This window comes from Artemia sp. Qi Xiang Cuo, chromosome 19, assembly GCF_049724085.1.
Source record: "Artemia sp. Qi Xiang Cuo chromosome 19, ASM4972408v1, whole genome shotgun sequence".
Lineage (NCBI taxonomy): Eukaryota > Metazoa > Arthropoda > Branchiopoda > Anostraca > Artemiidae > Artemia > Artemia sp. Qi Xiang Cuo.
Window position 1 is genome coordinate 27,161,956 of NC_142812.1, and position 23,038 is coordinate 27,184,993.

Here is a 23,038-nt window from a genome sequence, read left to right on the forward strand (position 1 = left end):
TTTTCATTGTTTAAAAAAAAATAGAGTTGTGAGAAAGTCTAGAGTAAATAGTTAGGCGTTGAGGAGGGGACAGCCCATTTCATATAAGGAAGAATTTATGATCGTTTTAAGTTTTAACGTCGTTCCTTACTTTCAATTAAAAAAACTTGTTTTTTTTATATTTAATTTTTGAACGTTTTTGAATTAATGCAGGTTTTGATTTTGGCTCACCGTACATGAATAATTAAAAAAAATGAATATTAATTTTACTTTTATTTGGTTAAATTGCTTTCTCGAAACCTGTTTAATTTTATTTACGAACGTTTTTATTAGTAATAAATATACGTAACTTGCGAATTAACTTACGTAACGAACCTCTATATTCTTATATTTTTAATACGTATATTAGAGGGTTCGCCCCCTAGTCAATACCTTGCTCTTTAAGCTAAAGTTAGAATTTTGTTCCAATTCTTTAAAAATGACCCCTTAATCACCACTGCCGTTAATTAGAATAAATAGCTCTTATGAAAGTACTAAAAAATATTTGGCTTAAAGAGCGAGGTATTGACTAGGGGATGAACCCAATCATATACGTAATGTTTTCTGTCGTTTTAAGTTTTGATGTTGCTCCTTACTTTCAGTTAAAAAACTTGTTTTTTTATATATAATTTCTGATCTTTATTTAAATAATGCTGGAAAATCCGGCGCCCCCTTCATAGCAATGTACCTTCTCCCATGAAAAATTCCTTCGTGGTAAGATCCTCCCACATAACCCCCGACCCACCCCCCCCCCCACCCCCACTACCAGAAAAAATCCCCTCTGAAAACGTCTGTATACTTCCCAATAACCAATACTATATGTTAACATTGGGTTAAGTTCATAACTTTCAGCCCTCCCCCGGGGACTTTGTGGGATTAAGTCATCCTAAAAGACATAGTTATCATATTTTTGACCATGCTGAACAAATTGGCTATCTCAAACTTTTTATCGGGGGGCCTTGGGAAAAAAATGAGCATGGGAGGGGGCCTAGTTACCCTCAAATTTTTTGGTTACATAAAAAAAGGCATTAGAACTTTTAATATCCATTCGAATGAGCCCTCCCGAGTAATTATAGGACTACTGGGTCGATAAGATCACCCCTGGGGGAAAAACAAAAACAAACAAACAAACAAATAAACACGCATCCGTGATCTTTCTTCTGGCAAAAAATGCAAAATTTCACATTTTTATAGAAAAGATTTTGGTATATCTGCTGAGGAATTTAATTATAGTTTGTATATGGTAATTTGACTTTTATTGAGGCTCTATAATTCTTAGGGGTCCTTTTCCCCTTTTTTCGAAAATCAACCAAGTGTTCTTAGGCGCGTTACTTTTGATTAATAAAACTAAACTTAATGAAACTTATACATTTGAAATCAGCATTAAAATATGATTCTTTTGATGTATCTATTTGTATCAAAATTCTGTTTTCTACAGTTTCGGTTACCATTGAGCCGGGTCGCTCCTTACTTACAGTTCGTTACCACGAACTGTTTGATAGCGTACCGACGATTTCAATGAAACTATCCATAACTACTTTTACACTTTTAATCAACAAGTCATTTATTTGTTGATTTCAAATAGTTAAATTAGGAAGGTTTCTTTTTTTCTTGGAGGGTTCTTATTTTTGCCACAAACAGTTGGACTAGAAGTCTAATTGAAAAAACAATCTCGAATTCACAGTGAAGCTTGGTTTTACTCCCCCTCCGCCATCCATGGGGGAACTTGGAAAGACTCGCGAGGATGTAAAATACTTGGTTTTTGACCCAAAAATCTAATGTATCCCTTGTCGCACAGCCTCCTCCCTGGAAAATTATGTTTCCCCCTCCAAAATTCTGGCAATAAGGGTACAAACGCGATCGGTCTAACGTGATTTAACCTTATATATCTTTTCACTCTCTTAACTCTACCCATTTAGCATATATTTCTGTCAATTTTTTCAATTCCTCATTCTGTTCCAGATACTTTCGTACGATTCACCACGTGGTGGTATTAGTGTTTTAACTCAACGGATGGGGCCTTATGAAACATTGAGCTCTCTGAGACTTTTGAAAGCAAAAGAAAATGACGCTGGATTTTACAAGTGTAGACCAACTTCTGGACTAGAAGCAACTATTATGGTTCACGTACTTGAGGGTAAGCTAGTTTCTTATGAATTTCGATTTTTTGTTTCACAAAAAAAAAATCCAGGCGAGGGTTCACTGTTTGTATACAGCAGTGAATTGTTCACAAGAAAAGCAATAATTGCACGTATATGCCATATTCTGAGGATATATCGGCGATTTTTCAGATTACGGTTAATGATCATGAATATCAACTTCGCTGATATAGTGAACATGTAAATCGTATTTGAAATAAGCTTGCCCAGATAAAATGAACAATCAATATCTTGACTGTTAGACACCATCCATATTTTTACTTCAGATATCGTACAGGACGGACGAGTTGGCTGTTGTTCGTGATAGCAAGGGATAAGATATCTTCAAAAAGTGGTTGAAAGTAAGATTAGGCTAACTTATAGCATATTTTAAAATTTTCCGCTTCTTATAGATTTGGCTATGATTGCTAATTTTGAAGAGCGTTTGCTAGCTTTTCGTTTTCCTTGGATCATAGTAAAGCTGCAATCCAGGTCTTACGTCAATAAGATTTCACTAATAGACCTACAAGCTACTACCCTAGCACTATAATATCTTGACTAACCCAGAGTACGTTCTTCATGGCATTGAGACCTTGAGCTAGGTGAAAGAGCTTTTAAGGAATGGATTTGTAGCCCAAATATGTTCCTGCTAAAGCGGTCTTAGGTCTCTTCTCCCGAATCTACTCAACTTTAATCGTTCTGTTGGGTGCAGGATAATATCAGAGTCGATTAGAAACGGATTCAAATAATAGTTTAACAGGAACCTCTTTATCAGTTGTCGCATTAACCTGCACCTTTCAATTCCGATTTGTTGCACACGAAATTTTTTTCACGAAAAACACAAATAAAGTTTTATACTCAGTTGTCCCTTTGTTTGTCTATTTGGTAAATCACAGAAATAAAGAAAAGCAACCGAAGCGAGGCCAAATACTTGAATTACGACTGTATTTTCAAAATTTTAATATTTTTGGTTAGTGGCAACATACCAAGGAATTTCGCAAAATCTGGTCTTCCCTCTTTTTACTATTTCTATGGGATAGAAACTATGAAATTACCACTAGAGCCTAAAGGGCTGAATCCTGGATTTCTGTATAAATAATCATAAAATCCCCAGAAAATGAACAAACAACTCTAACTTAACTCTCAGAAGCAATACTGTAAAGAAATAAAAAAAAATGTGAAAGGTAATCTAAGAATGGCTTAACTGCAAGGGGTGCTCAAAAAGTAATGAGACTGGGTTTATAAACAGGAATTTCCATGATTTGTACGCTCCTTGGAAGTCATCTTAGGAAAAGCCATTTAAATAGTTGGTTACAATCTTCCGGATTGTAGCAAGGTGATCAACATGGCGACCTTGCAGGTTGGTTTTAACTTTGAGGAAAAGAAAAAGCCTCCCAGAATTAAATCGGGCCTCTGCGAAGACTGTGTTAAAATTATAACCTAATTCCACAGGTCAACTAGTCGTTGTTTTTGTCCATCACTCAGCACTTTTGATAGGAATTTTGCATAGGCTTTTCTCGTGTCAAGATTCTTGGTTGCAATGTTGCGCACCGATGAATTCTTCATGATAAAGTATGTCACTATTAATTTTATACTGAAACGACAGTTGGGCTCCAAGAGTTCTTTAACTTTTGACAAGTTTCCATCCTCAGAACTCGTTGAAAGGTCTAGACCAATCTTAGTCCGCAATTGTCTTCCACCCATCTTTCAAGTCGTTTTTACTATTGAAAAAACAGGTTCTTCATAAATTTACTGTCCCTGTAGGCCTGCCCAATCAGGATAAGAGACTCTGAAGTCGTTTTGTCCAAGAAAACGCTGCTCCATCATATCACTGCTCCATCTTCCACGGTATTTTCCGCATTTTTCTCGCGTCTAAAAAAAAACAAAAAAGTATAAATACGACAAACGGGTCTATGGCCAGTAAATGAGAACGAAGAAAAAAAAAATAAAAACGAATATTTCGCCCGTATCAAACATGGCGTCTTCAGCGTAGAAAAAAAAATAAACTAAAACTAAAAAATATACATAAAACTAAAATAGACTCACCTAAAAATATAATATACAATTGCTTAACATTTACAATTTGCAGTTACCTTCGTGAAACCACCTCATAAAAGTGACTGGATTAAATCTTTTAAAATAACAAATGAACAAGGAATAAGTTATTGCGACATGATTTTTTGCAAAGCTTTTGACGCTGCTATTTGCTTAGGTTTATTATTTGAACTAACCCCTGGGACATTTTGCAATACTTTGATTTTTATTTTTAAATATGGGTTCTTTTTTTGGCGTTAGATCTTTTATACAAAAAATAAAAAACAACATGCTTTGAACGATGATCGATCAGAACTCTTTTACAGCTCAAAAGCGACTGCCTGGCGGTGCAATGCCTAGGCACGAACCTTCCACCGATGCTATCTATTAAGATCAATCTGGTGGTAATTTAAGATAATGGAAGGTTTTTAGCTTCCTCAATTACTTGATTGGGACTCAGTGTCCACAGAAGAGGACAGGGAAGCTTAGGAGGCTCTATTAGAGCCATCTGTTGAAAATAATTGTTTGCAAAACTGTGTATTTGAAGTTTAGAGCTGAAAGTTTACACCTTCGTTTTCTTAGTACTCATTCATAACACTTTCTTTTTTTTTCTTGTCTCACCTTTGCTTTTTTTCACCATCAAATTTAAGCTTGTTTCAGTTAGTTAAATGGGCACTAAAAGTCCCACAACATTTTTTTGAAAATTTTTAGATGGCAACTCAGTCATAAGGAACACATCAAAACATTCGAAACTGGGCTAGAAAGCATATCCATTGCATAAGAACTTCTACAGGGGAGTGTCCACAGACAGCGACGTCCAGTCTAGAGACGAGTGCATCAGTCGTTAAACGCTCACAGAAAACGTTTTGGGTCACTATAAAGCACAATGCTATTTGAACTGCTATCATTTGAACAGACGATATCACAACATTTGTGTCTGTATATACTTCTTATACATTTGACAAAAAAAGAAGTTTTCAGTGAAAATTTTCCCTCCATGAACAGCCTCATTTTAAAAAAGGACATTCACCAAAATAGCATGCTAATATCAAAGTAGCGAAATTGTGTAAAATTTAAATTATATACATTTTCGGTAAATAGATATAATATAACACGATAATAACAACTTGAATTATAATTTCAAGTTATTTATACGATTTCAATTCCCAATAATTCACTCCAATAATAAACAAAACAGCTGATGGGATTGATTCAATAGTTGGTCAAAAAGCTAGTTGACTAAAAACTTCAACTGTGTGTCGGAAAACAGCTTCTACTACTTATTAACTGAAAAATATTTTCAAAAAAAGAATTTTTTCAAAGAAAAATAAAAATCCATATTAAAACCAAAAGCAAGCAGAAACAAAGTCTTAAAAAAAGTTCAAACTTGAAGCGAACAGAAAATACAATGTATAAAAAAATGGAACCCAAAACTAAGGAAAATATTTGTGGCACAAAATGGCAGAAATTGCACCTTTATTGTGGCACGATCTCTTTTATTATTTAAAAAGGTCATTGTCCGCAGGATGATTTACTGAAAACAGTAGTAATCGTTGCAGCATTCATCTCATTATTGGCTGAAGATTTGTAAGTACATTCATGTGATATTTTACAGGTTTTATAATATTATTATTATGTTAAACAATATCAGACACCGGGAAAGCCTTCAGGGTGTTCTTACCTGATACCTTAGTAAACAACTAACCACATTCTCAAAGGTGACTTTGCTGACAAAAAATATTGAGTTTTGTCAAAAAACATTGTGCCTTATTAGACGTAATAGTAACTCTCTCTGTCTCTATTTATCTCTTACTCGGTTTCTCTCGTATCTTCTTAACTTAAAAGACTTAAGGGAATTGAGTTTGGTAAAAATATGAGGGATTTTTTCTTTTAGGAGAAGTTCCGGCTGCAATGCAAAGAAGCAATCGAAGTATCGTATTTCCGACAATTCTCTTCCTCTGTTTGAGTTTTAATTTCATTTTCCCCCTTGAATTATATCGGTGACAGAAGATCTCGTACAGTACAAGAAAACAGACGTGCATATTTTTGGTTTTATGTTTGGCAATTGCTTGACAACCCTTGGTGATCGAGAAGATACTTAATGGAAACTAGAAAAATATTTGTTAATTAAAACCATGTTTTTCGGATAAAATTATGATCACATTTTGTTTGGTCCTGCTCATAATGGATATTTTAGTACGAACCATCGTCTTTTTTTTTATTGTGTATAAATAATATTAAAAATATACAGTTCTTGATACAGATAATCTGTATGGTATATATAAGTTAATTGGGCATGGCTCTTTTGTCAGTAAATTGGGCATGATTCTTCTGTCTGTTTTCGCAAGAATCCTTTCTGGTGTACTCCTAACTTTTAAAAACCAAACGAAGGAAACTATTGACAGTTTCAAAGTCTTGAAGCCTCAAACTAGCTGAAAATAAATATTTTTATGGTTTTGATAAAATAAGTCGTATCTTATGTATTTCCTGACATGCTTCAGAATTTTCTTTAGGGCCCTAAACTATTTTTCCGCTTTTCGTAGAAACAACAAAATAAATCTAACTGACTTGGTTTATAAACTGTTCTCAGCTTTATTAAAAACATTATCATGTTCATTACAGAAAATTGGTACTGCAATTTCTTAGTGTCTTACATTTAGTTATTACTCTAAAACCAAAATTAACGGATCGAATTTCGTTCACTTATTTTTGGGAGTCTGTTTCTAGGATTTTTTTTTTTTTTTTACTTCATCCAACTTAACAGTTTACCCTCCCTTATCAAAGCTGGTTTGTGAGTTCGTAATTCTCCGTTGCTGGGTTTTAATTTTTATGGAGTAGGTGTTGTGTGCTTTGTCACCAAATGGCAGTTTGTTGCTTTTGCTTATTTAAGTTTGTTTTTATTTAGTATTTTGTTTACAAATTTCTTTTAATTTTGGTCTGTTATTGCTTGTTTTTTTTTTAAGATACAAGGTTTGTACAAATAAACTACTATTACAAATTTTAACTTACACAAATTCTTTAATTTTTCTGTAAATAGGGGTAAGACTACGAATTCAAGAGGATATTTGCCAATTTATGTGTTTCTTCAAAATTTCAAGAACTGCTGCATATGATCTCCAGCAATGACCACCTAGTTAAGTCTAAATGGCCCTCTTATTTGGAGCTATAATTCAGTGTTCGGTAAATACTTACACTGGGCCCTATCTTAAGAAAGGGAATTTAAAGAATTTTGGCTAAGAAACAATTCATATTCCAGAGCTAAACCTGGAATCCTTAGATTCGTACTGGTAAAAACTACTAATAGGTAATGAGCTCTTAAATTGTTCAAAATTCCAGAATATATAACATCCTCTGGGAGGTGGTAACCGCGGTTACAAACTGTAAAATCAAAATTGTTCGAACCGACTCTTCTATTTGCGTCTGTGGGATTTATCGTGTAAGGGTGTTGTCTAGAAACTCTATAATGCGAAAGCATGAAGATTATACTCAGGGCCAAATTATCAGTCTGACAGACGATTCTGGATGTATTCATCAAATAAGCCCTAACCCTACGAAACTGTAAACATGGAAGGGGTCAACTACATACTCTTCCACTGTAAGGTAATTGATTCAGGTGCGCGACTAACCTTTTCAAACGTTTCTTTACGGATTCCACTCGCAGCCTGTTAGAGTTGTTTAACAGATACTACACTCTAGGCCGATACTCAATAATAGGTATAACTGAGGTTTTTAATAATTTGTTAAAGCTGTGAAAATGGAGCTTGTGATATGTAGCTTTCAAAATATGGAGACGAAAATTGACGCTTTTTTAGCTGTAAGTTTAAATACCAAATGGCCTGGCATACTCGTTCGTATATAGTGGGCAACAATGGTTTCGCTTTTTTAGTGTTCAGGGAGATTAATTTCTAACGACTCCAGTCGTTCAGTGCAGCGTTCTTCTGTAAAAACTTTCGATATAAAGAATTGTCTATTTTTCTACATAATTTGACATCATCTGCAAAAAGCTTAATAGCTGAATGTTTAATAACAGCAGGAGGGTCATTTATAAACAGACGAAACCTTAAGTATTCTTTGAAAAAGGGTACCTTTAAAATGAGTTTTGTCCTCCAAAAACTGGAGGACATGGTTAAGTTATGGGAAAACAAGAGTTTTTGTCCTCCAAAGGTTTACCCGAAATGTTGTTAGTAATCAGAAATGAAAAGAAACTACGTCGAAGCAGAAAATACACATTTTTAAAAAGATAAATGTGGAAAAAACTTAAAAGCTAGTGATTTGTTTGTCTCTTCTTTCAGGCTCTGCGTTTCTTTTTAATATGCATAACCACACAACAGACTCGAAACAAGATCACAACAGCATAAACAATCCAAAACAATGTTCAGCTTGGGAAAGGTATAATTTAATTCACTAATTTCTTAATTTATTTCCAGACATTGAACACGAAACATCGCCACGGTAACCAAGAAATCAATGCAATTAAGCTATAGAATAGCCAGAAATTATGCTGAGACAAAACTAATAAAAAAGATACCCGCAAATCCAAACCCCTAAGCAGCACAATTTCGTACAGTTCAACCCCACCAAATTCTATACCAGTACAATTTAAATATATTAAACCTAAACACAACTGAGCCACACTGACTGGCTCACACAACTGAGCCACAAACCCCAAGACAAGTTAACTCATTTTTCTCATCCAATAGGATTTATTTTCCTTGCAATTGGTCCACATACAAGTTCAAACTCGTACAGCAGGTACGGACATAGCTAACTTCCACACAAGCCATCCCATGCTACAGTTTAATTTGCATCTCAATAATCCGAAAACTTGACATACCGATCAATCATGTATATACGATCTTAATTTTGTTGTTTAAAATATAGTCTTTTTAAGTGATTGACAATAACATTCTAAAACCTCACTAATATTCTAACTTTCACATCAATGCCTCTTGCCTATCAAGAACTTAAGTCAATGTTTCAATCTCTTTTCACCAGCCAACGAGCAGCATTTTAGACAATTTAAGTGTCAACAACCAACCAATCTGTCTAAGTTACTGTCCTGTCATAATTTCCCTAGTGAGTTTAAGATAAAATCTGGAAACCCTTGAAAATTGTTTGGCCCTAAATTAATTACAACACGGTTTCCAGCGTGAAGAAGGAAAATAATTTAAAAAAACACTGAGCACTGGTGTAGCTGGTGATTTCCTTGAAAATTATTTGACCCTAAATTAACTGCATTATTGTTTCTACAGTGAAGAAAGAAAGTAATTTCGTAAAATGCTGATCATGTGTGGTGGTGGTGATTCGGCAACCACGTACAAAAAAACGAAGAAAAAAAACAAAACAAGGGTGATTTTTAGCCAACGAATGAAACGAAAAGAGAGAGCAAATAATTCAGCAAAGATTTTCACTAAGCTGTCCGCAGTACTTATTAATAAGAAAGACAAAAGACTTATATAAAAAAATCTCTTTGAACTAGACTGCACGTCTGTCTTTACGTCTGTAAACAGCCTGTCTCCTTATTTGATCTGCATTAAGATTTGATCTGCTAACTGGTCTTGGTTTAAAATAAGAAAGAATTTGAGCTGAAACTCCCTTTATTAAACAGTGATAACTATGATTGATAAGAATACCCTCAGTATCTCTTTTTAAAGAGGAATCTTTATGTAAACATTTTTCAGATTACAACTGTTTCCCTAAGAGATCTTTGTAAAACCTTTACTTGGGACACTAAGGGCACCTCATCAAAAAAAAGCTAAATAACAGGGCATTCAGAAGCACGGAGGGCTAATCCAGAATCTAAACCGATTTTTTGTGGTAGCCGAGAAGTTTCCAGGCTACCTGCTCCTATTTTTTTTTAACATTGTGAGAGGCAACAATGAAGCAGAAGCAGGAGATTTTGAGAACTCACCATAAAACTAACATACCAGAGAGGTTAAACAATCATTAAACACCACAAAATTATAAACAAACCATTCCAAAAATTCACTTCAGAGAAATCCAATCCTCTCTTCTCAGTTCAAGAAGGTAAACAAGAGAAAGTCAGTATGCATTAACGTAAACAACAGATAAATCAAAATTTATCTCACCCAAAATATCGGCAGGAAAATAGCACCAGACAAAAATCACGAAACACCTGTTATAGAAAGTAATAGGAAAACTCCTCATAGTGAAATTTGACTCCTTCGATTAAATGCAGGAAACTCGACAGGAGAGAGTCAGTATATATACACGAAAACACCAAATACGTCCGCAATTTATCACATCTCTCGTATGTTTACCTATTTAAAAAATCATAAAACGAGGAAATTTACGCACCACAGTGGTAAAAAAAAATCATAAAATATAATTACTTATTGAAAAAAGTACTTGACAAGAGAAAGTCAGCGTCACAGGCAGCGTAGCGCTGCTTATTTGATTTTTTTTTTTTCACCAAGGCCTTCGTATAGAAAGAATTGTCGGAGAAACTTCGGAAGGACCGCAGTCGATTGGAAGTACAAAGTCCTAGTGCCTATTTAATAGTCGAAAGTGATTGGAGGGCAAACAACCCCACTCTTATGCCCATCAATTCCCGAAGCACATCTGATTTCGAGATAGCCATTTTGTTCATCATAGTTGAAAGGTCCAGTAGCTATGTCTCTTGGGACGTCAACCCTCTCCCCTCTAGACCTTAGGGCAAGGGCTGTAAGTTATGCTAAACGTTCATTGTTGGCAAATAGCATTTCTTATTGAGGAAGGTGGGTAGGTTTGAGCTTTGGTGTTCAAAGAAGACGAAGGACATTCAGGTGAAACTTTCAGAAAATGTTGAGGGGAGTGATGAACTAAATCAAAACACTTGCATACAGTTTGTCAAAAGGACATAACTTAGGAATGACTGAGTGTACTAATTTGTAACTTCCAGGAAATGATCAGGTGAGAAGAAGTATGTCATCTGCATACAACAGGTCAATAATATCAATATGACTATCAATAATATAGAGGCATGGGGATATTTATTGCGACTATTCTAATTGCGCTGTTGAACATTAATGGACTTAAGACTGAGCTTTGCTTTACCCCACGCTTCACCGAAATAGGATTTGTCAAACCATCACGAGAACGGACCGGACCTATTAAATTCTGGCACCAATTCCAAAGGCACGCACAAATAAAACCGCTAATACACCAATTTAATAAGGCAACTAAGGATTGTGAATGTAAAGTGCAGTCAAAGGCTTTAGATATGTCAACTGTGCATACGTACAGACTCTTTTTTATCATCTTATGTCGTTCCATTATTTTCCTGACTGCCGGCATAGATATAGGCATCGAACATGCGTGACTTTTACACTAAGTGTATTAAAAAATCACTCATTTCAAAAATTACCTTCAAAAAATTTCAATCCCTCCCCTTTTCAAAAATCCGTTGTCCAGTCCTGTGGACCTCGGTTCCCAAAGGAGTAAATCAGACACATATGTCGACTATATAACACTTTTACAGTTTCAGTTTAGCAGTTTCTGTTTCCATGGAAACAGAAACTGCTTTTCATGTATCTACCACTAATTTACTTGTGGAAACGAGGAAAGCAGTTTCTGTCACGAACAAGACATAGAAACACTTTACATTCGACAGACCACCACCTCATCTTCATAGAGCAACCAGGAAGGCGGCATCTCTTCTCGTTCCTTAGGTCGTGGTATTCGGGTGAGTGAATGGCTCCTTTAACTCTCTTTGCTTGTTAAATCAAATAATGAATAAAAAAAATTGCCTATTAATAAAAAAAACTTTTTTCACAAAACAAGTTTTTCAAAAAAAAAGTGAAGAACTCCATTAAGCCAAAAATGAACAAAAATAAAATCAAATAATCTACCAAACATACAACTACCACAAATCAGTATCAATAACAAATAAAAACCGAAACAAATAGAAATTAAAACAAGTCAAACTCTAAACGAGCAGAAATTAATCTGAGAAGGGTTCTAAACCCTATGGTTTCTAAAAGACATAATATAATAGGTACTTAACTAAAACAATTTTTTTCAGTAAAGTACAAACTATACTCTGGCTTTTAGAAAGATCGTTTTGCTCTTTCTGCTCGTTTTGAGTTTGACTTATTTTAATTCCTGTTTGTTTTGGATTTCATTTATTTATTGATACTGATAGTAGAGTAGTACGTTCCATTTCTAGCCGACTATGTTCCTTCCTTTGCTATTTGGGGGGGGGGGGTTACGTTCCATGGCACCTTTCCAGAGTATGTACTTATGGATTTGCTTGCCTCATGTTCCTTGGCGTCTTTCCAGAGCATGTACTTATGGATTTGGGTGGATTATGTTCCTTCCTATGCTATTCTAAGGGTTTATGTTCCTTCCTATGCTATTCTAAGGGTTTATGTTCCCTCCCATGCTATTCGAAGGGTTTATGCTCCCTCCCATGCTATTCTAAGGGTTTATGTTCCCTCCCATGCTATTCTATAGCGCTATTTTCCTTCCTATGTTATTCTATGAGACCTCTACACATGATTAAAAACACGTTTTGAAACTACATGCTATTTGCTTGCCTTTCCTTGGTACCTTTCCAAACGAGCGGGGATTCCCCACTGGCTCCTACACATTGCAAAAAGCGATATATTTTTTTGGACAATTGCCTTAACTCGAGAGTAGTTTGATTAAGAATGTAACATGTCTAGAATTGATGCCAATATGCTATTGAATCATTTACCAAAAAAATTTCGTTGAAATGCAAGAGTTTCAATATTTCAGTAGTGTTTTGTTGTGCTTTACCTTGTCACAGTTACATTCTTTTGATTTTTCAAAGTTCATTTTGGATTTTTTTCGTTGAAATGCAAGAGTTGTAATGTTTCAGTAGTGTTTTGTCGTGGTTTACATTGTCACAGTTACATTCTCTTGATTTTTCAAAGTTCATTTTGGATTTCTTTCGTTGAAATGCAAGAGTTGGAATATTTCAGTAGTGTTTTGTTGTGCTTTACCTTGTCACAGTTACATTCTCTTGATTTTTCAAAGTTCATTTTGGATTTCTTTAGTTGAAATGCAAGAGTTGGAATATTTTAATAGTGTTTTGTCGTGGTTTACCATCTCACAGTTACATTCTCTTGATTTTTCAAATTTCATTTTGAATTTCTTTCGTTGAAATGCAAGAGTTGGAATATTTCAGTAGTGTTTTTTTATGGTTTACCTTGCCACTTTTACATTCTCTTGATTTTTCAAAGTTCATTTTTGGATTTCTTTCGTTGAAATGCAAGAGCTGGAATATTTCAGTAGTGTTTTTTGCGGTTTACCTTGTCACAGTTACATTCTCTTGATTTTTCACAGTTCAGTTTGGATTTCTTTACTTGAAATGGAAGAGTTGGAATATTTAAGTAGTGTTTTGTCATGGTTTACCTTGTCACAGTTACATTCTCTTGATTTTTCAAAGTTCATTTTGGATTTATATTCCCTTGATTTTTCAAAGTTCATTTTGAATTTCTTTCGTGAAATGGAAGAGTTGGAATATTTCAGTAGTGTTTTGTCATAGTTTAAAATGTCACAGTTAAAATCTCTTGATTTTTCAAAGTTAATTTTGAATTTCTGTCTTGAAATTCAATATTTAGAATATTTCAATAGTGTTTTGTCGTGGTTTAACTTGTCACAATTACATTCTCTTTATTTTTCAAAGTTCTTTTTGGATTTTTACATTCTCTTAATTTTTCAAAGTTCATTTTGAATTTTTTTTTCATTGAAATGCAAGAGTTGGATTATTTCAGTACTGTTTTGTCGTGGTTTACCTTGTCACAGTTACATTCTCTTGATTTTTAAAAGTTCATTTTGAATTTCTTTCATTAAAATGCAAGAGTTGGATTATTTCAGTAGTGTTTTGTTGTGGTTTACCTTGTCACAGTTACATTCTATTTAATTTTCAAAGTTCATTTTGGATTTCTTTCTTTGAAATGCAAGATTTGGAATATTTCAGTAATGTTTTGTCCCGGTTTACCTTGTCACAGCTACATTCTCTTTATTTTTAAAAGTTCATTTTGAATTTCTTTAGTTGAAATGCCAGAGTTGGAATATTTCAGTAGTGTTTTGTTGTGCTTTACCTTGTCACAGTTACATTCTCTTAATATTTCAAAGTTCATTTTGAATTTCTGTCGGTTAAATGCAAGAGTTGGAATATTTCAGTAGTGTTTTGTCATGGTTTACCATGTCACAGTTACATTTTCTTGATTTTTCAAAGTTTATTTTGAATATCTTTCGTTGAAATGCAAGAGTTGGAATATTTCAGTAGTGTTTTGTTGTGGTTTACCTTGTCAGAGTTACATTCTCTTAATTTTTCAAAGTTCATTTTGAATTTTTTTTTTTCATTGAAATGCAAGAGTTGGATTATTTCAGTAGTGTTTTGTCGTAGTTTACCTTGTCACAGTTACATTCTCATGATTTTTCAAAGTTCATTTTGAATTTCTTTCATTGAAATGCAAGAGTTGGATTATTTCAGTAGTGTTTTGTTGTAGTTTACCTTATCAAACTTACATTCTCTTGATTTTTCAAAGTTCATGTTGGATTTCTTTGTTTGAAATGCAAGAGTTGAAATATTTCAGTAGTGTTTTGTCATGGTTTACCTTGTCCCAGTTAGATTCTCTTGATTTTTCAAAGTTCATTTTGGATTGTTACATTCTCTTGATCTTTCAAAGTTCATTTTGAATTTCTTCCGTGAAATGCAAGAGTTGGAATATTTCAGTAGTGTTTTTTCGTGGTTTACCATGTCACAGTTCCATTCTCTTGATTTTTCAAAGTTCATTTTTAATTTCTTTCGTGAAATGCAAGAGTTGGAATATTTCAATAGTGTTTTATCGTGGTTTACCTTGTCACAGTTACATTATCTTGATTTTTCAAAGTTCATTTTGGATTTCTTTCCTTGAAATGCAAGTGTTGGAATAACTCAGTAGTGTTTTGTCGTGGTTTACCTTGTCGCAGTTACATTCTCTTGATTTTTCAAAGTTAATTTTGGATTTCTTTCCTTGAAATGCAAGAATTGGAATATTTCAGTAGTGTTTTGTCGTGGTTTACCTTGTCACAGTTACATTCTCTAGATTGTTCAAAGTTCATTTTGGATTTCTTTCGTTGAAATGCAAGAGTTGGAATATTTCAGTAATAATTTGTCATGGTTTACCTTGTCACAGTTACATTCTCTTAATTTTTCAAAGTTTATTTTGAATTTCCTTCGTTGAAATACTAGAGTTTGAATATTTCAGTATTGTTTTGTTGTGGTTTACCTTGTCGAAGTTAAATTTTCTTAATTTTTAAAAGTTTATTTTGGATATCTGTAGTTGAAATGCAAGACTTGGAATATTTCAGTAGTGTTTTGTAGTTTTTTAACTTGTCAAATTTAAATTATATTTATTATTAAAATTTCATTTTGAATTTCTTTCGTTGAAATGCACGAGTTGGAATATTTCAGTAGTGTTTTGTTGTGCTTTATCTTGTCACAGTTACATTCTCTTGATTTTTCAAAGTTCATTTTTGGATTTCTTTCGTTGAAATGCAAGAGCTGGAATATTTCAGTAGTGTTTTGTTATGGTTTACCTTGTCACAGTTACATTCTCTTGATTTTTTAAAGTTCATTTTGGAGTTCTTTCCTTGAAATGCAAGAGTTGGAATATTTCAGTAGTGTTTTGTCATGGTTTACCTTGTCACAGTTATATTCTCTTGATTTTTCAAAGTTCATTTTGGATTTATATTCCCTTGATTTTTCAAAGTACTGTTTTGTCATGGTTTACCATGTCACAGTTACATTCTCTTGATTTTTCAAAGTTCATTTTGAATTTCTTTCGTTGAATTGCAAGAGTTGGAATATTTCAGTACTGTTTTGTTGTGCTTTACCTAGTCACAGTTACATTCTCTTGATTTTTAAACTTCATTTTGAATTTCTTTCGTTGAAATGCAAAAGTTGGAATATTTCAGTAGTGTCTTGTCGTGGTTTACCTTGTCATAGTTACATTCTCTTAATTTTTCAAGGTTCATTTTGTATTTCTTTCGTTGAAATGCAAGAGTTGGAATATTTCAGTAGTGTTTTGTTGTGCTTTACCTTGTCACAGTTACATTCGCTTTATTTTTCAAAGTTCACTTTGAATTTTTTTCATTGAAATGCAAGAGTTGGAATATTTTAGTACTGTCTTGCCGTGGTTTACCTTGTCAAAGTTACATTCTCTTGATTTTTCAAATTTCATTTTGAATTTCTTTCGTGAAATGCACGAGTTGGAATATTTCAGTTTTGTTTTGTCGTGGTTTACCTTGTCACAGTGACATTCTCTTGATTTTTCAAAGTTAATCTTGAATTTCTTTTGTTGAAATTCAAGAGTTGGAATATTTCGGTAGTGTACTGTCGTGGTTTACCTTGTCACAGTTACATTGTTTTGATTTTTCAAAGTTCATTTTTGATTTCTTTCATTGAAATGCAATAGTTGAAATATTTCAGTAGTGTTTTGTCGTGGTTTACCTTGCCAAAGTTACATTCTCTTGATTTTTCAAAGTTCATTTTGGGTTTCTGTCATTGAAAAGCGATAGTTGGATTATGTAAGTAGTGTTATTTTATGGTTTACCTTGTCAAAGTTACATTCTTTTGATTTTTCAAAGTTCATTTTGGATTTCTTTCCTTGAACTGCAAGAGTTGGAATATTTCAGTAGTGTTTTGTCATGGTTTACCTTGTCACAGTTACATTCTCGTGATATTTCAAAGTTCATTTTGAATTTCTTTCATGAAATGCAAGAGTTGGAATATTTCAGTAGTGTTTTGTCGTGGTTTACCTTATCACAGTTACATTCTCTTGATTTTTCAAAGTTCATTTTGAATTTCTTTCCTTGAAATGGAAGAATTGGAATATTTCAGAAGTGTTGTATCGTGGTTTACCTTGTCACAGTTACATTCTCTTGATTTTTCAAAGTTTATTTTGGATTTTTACATTCTCTTAATTTTTCAAAGTTCATTTTGAATTTTTTTTTATTGAAATGCAAGAGTTGGATTATTTCAGTAGTGTTTTGTTGTGGTATACCTTGTCACAGTTACATTCTCTTGATTTTTCAGAGTTCATTTTGAATTTCTTTCATTAAAATGCAAGAGTCGGATTATTTCAGTAGTGTTTTGTTGTGGTTTACCTTGTCACCCTTATATTCTCTTGATTTTTCAAAGTTCATTTTGGATTTCTTTCCTTGAAATGCAAGAGTTGGAATATTTCAGTACTGTTTTGTTATGCTTTACCTTGTCACAGTTACATTCTCTTGATTTTTCAAAGTTCATTTTGAATTTCTTTCGTTGAAATGCAAGAGTTGGAATATTTCAGTAGTGTTTTGTCATGGTTTACCATGTCAGAGTTACATTCTCATGATTTTTCAAAGTTCATTTTGAATTTCTTTTGTTGAAATGCAAGAGTTGGAATATTTCAGTAGTGTTTTGTTGTGGTTTACCTTGTCAGAGTTACATTCTCTTAATTTTTCAAAGTTCATTTTGAATTTTTTTTTTTCATTGAAATGCAAGAGTTGGATTATTTCAGTAGTGTTTTGTCGGTGTTTACCTTGTCACAGTTATAATCTCATGATTTTTCAAAGTTCATTTTGAATTTCTTTAATTGAAATGCAAGAGTTGGATTATTTCAGTAGTGTTTTGTTGTAGTTTACCTTGTCAAGCTTACATTCTCTTGATTTTTCAAAGTTCATTTTGGATTTCTTTCGTTGAAATGCAAGAGTTAGAATATATCAGTAGTGTTTTGTCATGGTTTACCTTGTCAAAGTTACATTCTCTTGATTTTTCAAAGTTCATTTTGGATTTTTACATTCTCTTGATTTTTAAAAGTTCATTTTGAATTTCTGTCGTGAAATGCAAGAGTCGAAATATTTCAGTAGTGTTTTGTCTTGGTTTACCTTGTCACAGTTACATTCTCTTGATTTTTCAAAGTTCATTTTGGATTTCTTTCATTGAAATGCATGAGTGTGAATATTTCAGTAGTGTTTTGTCATGGTTTACCTTGTCACAGTTACATTCTCCTGATTTTTCAAAGTTCATTTTGGATTTCTTTCCTTGGAATGCAGGAGTTGGAATATCTCAGTAATGTTTTGCCGTGGTTTACATTCCCACTATTATATTCTCATGATTTTACAAAGTTCATTTTGGGTTTCTTTCATTGCAATGCCAGAGTTGGAATATTTCAATAGTTTTCTTCCGTAGTTTGCCTAATCACAATTACATTCTCTTGATTTTTCAAAGTTCATTTTGGATTTTGTTCGTTGAAATGCAAGAGTTGGAATTTTTCAGTACTCGCGCGTACTGAAATATACGCGCGTACTAACAAAACACTACTGAAAAATCAGGAGAATGTAGCTGTGACAAGGTAAACCATGACAAACACTAGTGAAATATTCCAACTCATGCATTTCAATGAAAGAAACCCAAAATGAACTTTGAAAAATCAAGAGAATGTAACTGTGACAAGGTAAACCACGACAAAACACTACTGAAATATTCCAACTTGCATTTCACGAAAGAAATTCGAAATGAACTTTGAAAAATCAAGAGAATGTAACTGCGACATGGTAAACCACGACAAAACCCTACTGAAATATTCCAACTCTTGCATTTTACGAAAGAAATTCAAAATGAACTTTGAAAAAAATCAAGAGAATGTAACTGATACAAGGTAAAGCACAACAAAACATTACTGAAATATTCCAACTCTTGCATTTCAATGAAAGAAATCCAAAATGAACTTTGAAAAATCAAGAGAATGTAACTGTGACAAGGTAAAGCACAACAAAACACATTTTAATGAAAGAAATCCACAATGAACTTTGAAAAATGAAGAGAATGTAACGTTGATACGGTAAACCCCGACAAAACACAACTGAAATATTCCAACTCTTGCATTTCAACAAAAGAAATTCAAGATGAACTTTGAAAAATCAAGCGAATGTCACTGTGATAAGGTAAACCACGACAAAACACTACTGAAAAATTCCAACTCTTGCATTTCACGAAAGAAATTCAAAATGAACTTTGAAAAATCAAGAGAATATAACTGTGATAAGGTAAAGCACAACAAAACACTACTGAAATATTCCAACTCTTGCATTTCAACAAAAGAAAACCGAAATGAACTTTGAGAAATCAAAAAAATGTAACTGTGAAAAGGTAAACCACGACAAGGCACAACTAAACTACTCAAACTCTTACAATTCAAATATAGAAATTCAAAATGAACTTTGAAAATAAAGAGAATGTAACTGTGACAAGGTAAAGCACAACAAAACACTTCTAAAATATTCCAACTCTTTCATTTCAACGAAAGAAATTCGAAATTAACTTTGAAAAATAATGCGAATGTAGCTGTGACAAGGTAAACCACGACAAAACACTACTGAAATATTCCAACTCTTGCATTTCAACGAAAGAATTTCAAAATTAACTTTGGAAAATCAAGAGAATTTAACTTTGAGAAAGTAAACAACAACTAAACACTACTGAAATATTCCAACTCTTGCATTTCAATGAATGAAATCCAAAATTAACTTTTAAAAATCAAGAAAATGTAACTGTGACAAGGTAAACCACGACAAAACACTACTGAAATAATCCAACTCTTGCATTTCAAAGAAAGAAATACAAAATGAACTTTTAAAAATTAAGAGAATGTAACTTTGACAAGGTAAACCACAAAAAAACACTAGTGAAATATTCCAACTCTTGCATTTCACGAAAGAAATTCAAAATGAACTTTGAAAAATCAAGAGAATGTAAAAATCCAAAATTAACTTTGAAATATCAAGAGAATGTAACTGTGACAAGTTAAACCATTACAAAACACTACTGAAATATTCCAACTCTTGAATTTCAAGAAAGAAATTCAAAATGAACTTTGGAAAATCAAGAGAATGTAAGTTCGATAAAGTAAACCACAACAAAAAACTACTGAAATACTCTAACTCTTGCATTTCAACGAATGAAGTTCAAAATAGACTTTGAAAAATCAAGAGAATGTAACTGTGACAAGGTAAACCACAACAAAACACTACTGAAATATTACAACTCTTGCATTTCAAAGAAAGAAATTCAAAATGAACTTTGAAAAATCAAGAGAATGTAACTGTGACAAGGTAAAGCATAACAAAACCGTACTGAAATATTCCAACTCTTGAATTTCAACGAAAGAAATTGAAAATGAACTTTGAAAAATCAAGAGAATGTAACTATGACAATGTAAACCACGAAAAAACATTACTGAAATATTCCAACTCTTGCATTTCAAGGAAAGAAATACAAAATGAACTTTGAAAAATCAAAAGAATGTAAGTGTGACAGAGGTAAACCACGACAAAACACTACTGAAATAATCGAAATCTTGCATTTCAATGAAAGAAATCCAAAATGAACTTTGAAAAATCATGAGAATGTAACAGTGACAAGGTAAACCACGACAAAACAGTACTGAAATAATCAAACTCTTGCATTTCAAAGAAAAAAAAAATTCAAAATGAACTTTGAAACATTAAGAGAATTTAAAAATCTAAAATGAACTTTGAAAAATCAAGAGAATGTAACTGTGACAAGGTAAACCACGACAAAACACTGCTGAAATATTCCAGTTCTTGCATTTCAAGGAAAGCAATCCAAAATGAACTTTGAAAAATCAAGAGAATGTAACTATGACAAGGTAAACCACGACAAAACACTACTGAAATATTCCAACTCTTGTATTATACGAAAGAAATTCAAAATGAACTTTGAAAAATCAAGAGAATGTAACTGTGACATGGTAAACCACGACAAAACACTACTGAAATATTCCAACTCTTGCATTTCACGAAAGAAATTCAAAATGAACTTTGAAAAATCAAGAGAATGTAACTGTGACAAGGTAAAGCACAACAAAACAGTACTGAAATATTCCAACTCTTGCAATTCAACGAAAGAAATTCAAAATGAACTTTGAAAAATTAAGAGAATGTAACTGTGACAAGGTAAACCATGACAAAACATTATTGAAATATTCCAACTCTTGCATTTCAACGAAAGAAATCCAAAATGAACTGTGAAAAATCAAGAGAATGTAAGTGTGACAAGGTAAACCACAACAAAACACTACTGAAATAATCCAACTCTTGCATTTCAATGAAGGAAATTCAAAATAAACTTTGAAAAATCATTAGAATGTAACTGTGACAAGGTAAACCACGACATAACACTATTGAAATAATCCAACTCTTGCATTTCAATGAAAAAAAAATTCAAAATGAACTTTGAAAAATTAAGAGAATGTAAAAATCCAAAATGAACTTTGAAAAATCAAGAGAATGTAACTGTGACAAGGTAAACCACGACAAAACACTACTGAAATATTCCAACTCTTGCATTTCAATGAAATAAATCCAAAAAAAACTTTGAAAAATCAAGAGAATGTAACTGCGACAAGGTCAACCACGACAAAACACTCCTGAAATATTCCAACACTTGCATTTCAAGGAAAGAAATCGAAAATGAACTTTGAAAAATCAAGACAATGTAACTGTGACAAGGTAAACCACGATAAAACACTATTGAAATATTCCAACTCTTGCATTTCACGAAAGAGATTCAAAATGAACTTTGAAAAATCAAGAAAATGTAACTGTGACATGGTAAACCACAACAAAACACTACTGAAATATTCCAACTCTTGCATTTCAAGAAAGAAATTCAAAATGAACTTTGAAAAATCAAGAGAATGTAAGTTTGACAAAGTAAACTACAACAAAACACTTCTGAAAAAATCCAATTCTTGCATTTCAATGAATGAAATTCAAAATGAACTTTTAAAAATCAAGAAAATGTAACTGTGACAAGATAAACCACAACAAAACACTACTGCAATATTCAACCTCTTGCATTTCAATGAAAAAAAAAAATTCAAAATGAACTTTTAAAAATTAAGAGAATGTAACTCTGACAAGGTAAACCACAACAAAACACTACTGAAATATTCCAACTCTTGCATTTCAACAAAAGAAATTCAAAATGAACTTTGAAAAATCAAGAAAATGTAACTGTGACAAGGTAAAGCATAACAAAACAGTCCTGAAATATTCCAACTGTTGCATTTCAACGAAAGAAATTCAAAATGAATTTGAAAAATTAAGAGAATGTGACTGTGACAAGGTAAACCATGACAAAACATTACTGAAATATTCCAACTCTTGCATTTCAAGGAAAAAATCCAAACTGAACTTTGAAAAATCAAGAGAATGTAAGTGTGACAAGGTAAACCACAGCAAAACACTACTGAAATAATCCAATTCTTGAATTTTAATGAAATAAATTCAAAACGAACTTTGAAAAATCATGAGAATGTAACTGTGACAAGGTAAACCACGACAAAACAGTACTGAAATAATCCAACTCTTGCATTTCAATGAAAAAAAAAATTCAAAATGAACTTTGAAAAATTAAGAGAATGTAAAAATCCAAAATTAACTTTGAAAAATCAAGAGAATGTAACTGTGACAAGGTAAACCACGACAAAACACTACTAAAATATTCCAAATCTTGCATTTCAAGGAAAGAAATCAAAAATGAACTTTGAAAAATTAAGAGAATGTAACTGTGACAAGGTAAACCACGACAAAACACTACTGAAATATTCTAACTCTTGCATTTCGCGAAAGAAATTCAAAACGAACTTTGAAAAATCAAGAGAATGTAACTGTGACATGATAAACCACAACAAAAAACTACTAAAATATTCCAACTCTTGCATTTCACGAAAGAAATTCAAAATAAACTTTGAAAAATCAAGAGAATATAAATCCAAAATGAACTTTGAAAAATCAAGAGAATGTAACTGTGACAAGGTAAACCA

General features: G+C 32.7%; 1 protein-coding gene across 4 annotated transcripts in view; it reads left to right on the forward strand.

Moving 5' to 3' along the window:
- LOC148940677 (uncharacterized) overlaps positions 1-7,182 on the forward strand; it is a 117,610-nt gene extending 110,428 nt beyond the window's left edge. For all 4 annotated transcript variants that reach the window (XM_089104954.1, XM_089104953.1, XM_089104955.1 and 1 more), the window contains exons 5-6: positions 1,981-2,155; positions 6,085-7,182. In XM_089104954.1, the coding sequence (XP_088961080.1) occupies positions 1,981-2,155; positions 6,085-6,194 (285 nt within the window). In that variant the 3' untranslated portion in view covers positions 6,195-7,182. The remainder of the gene's footprint in view (positions 1-1,980; positions 2,156-6,084) is intronic.
- Positions 7,183-23,038: the final 15,856 nt, after the last annotated feature.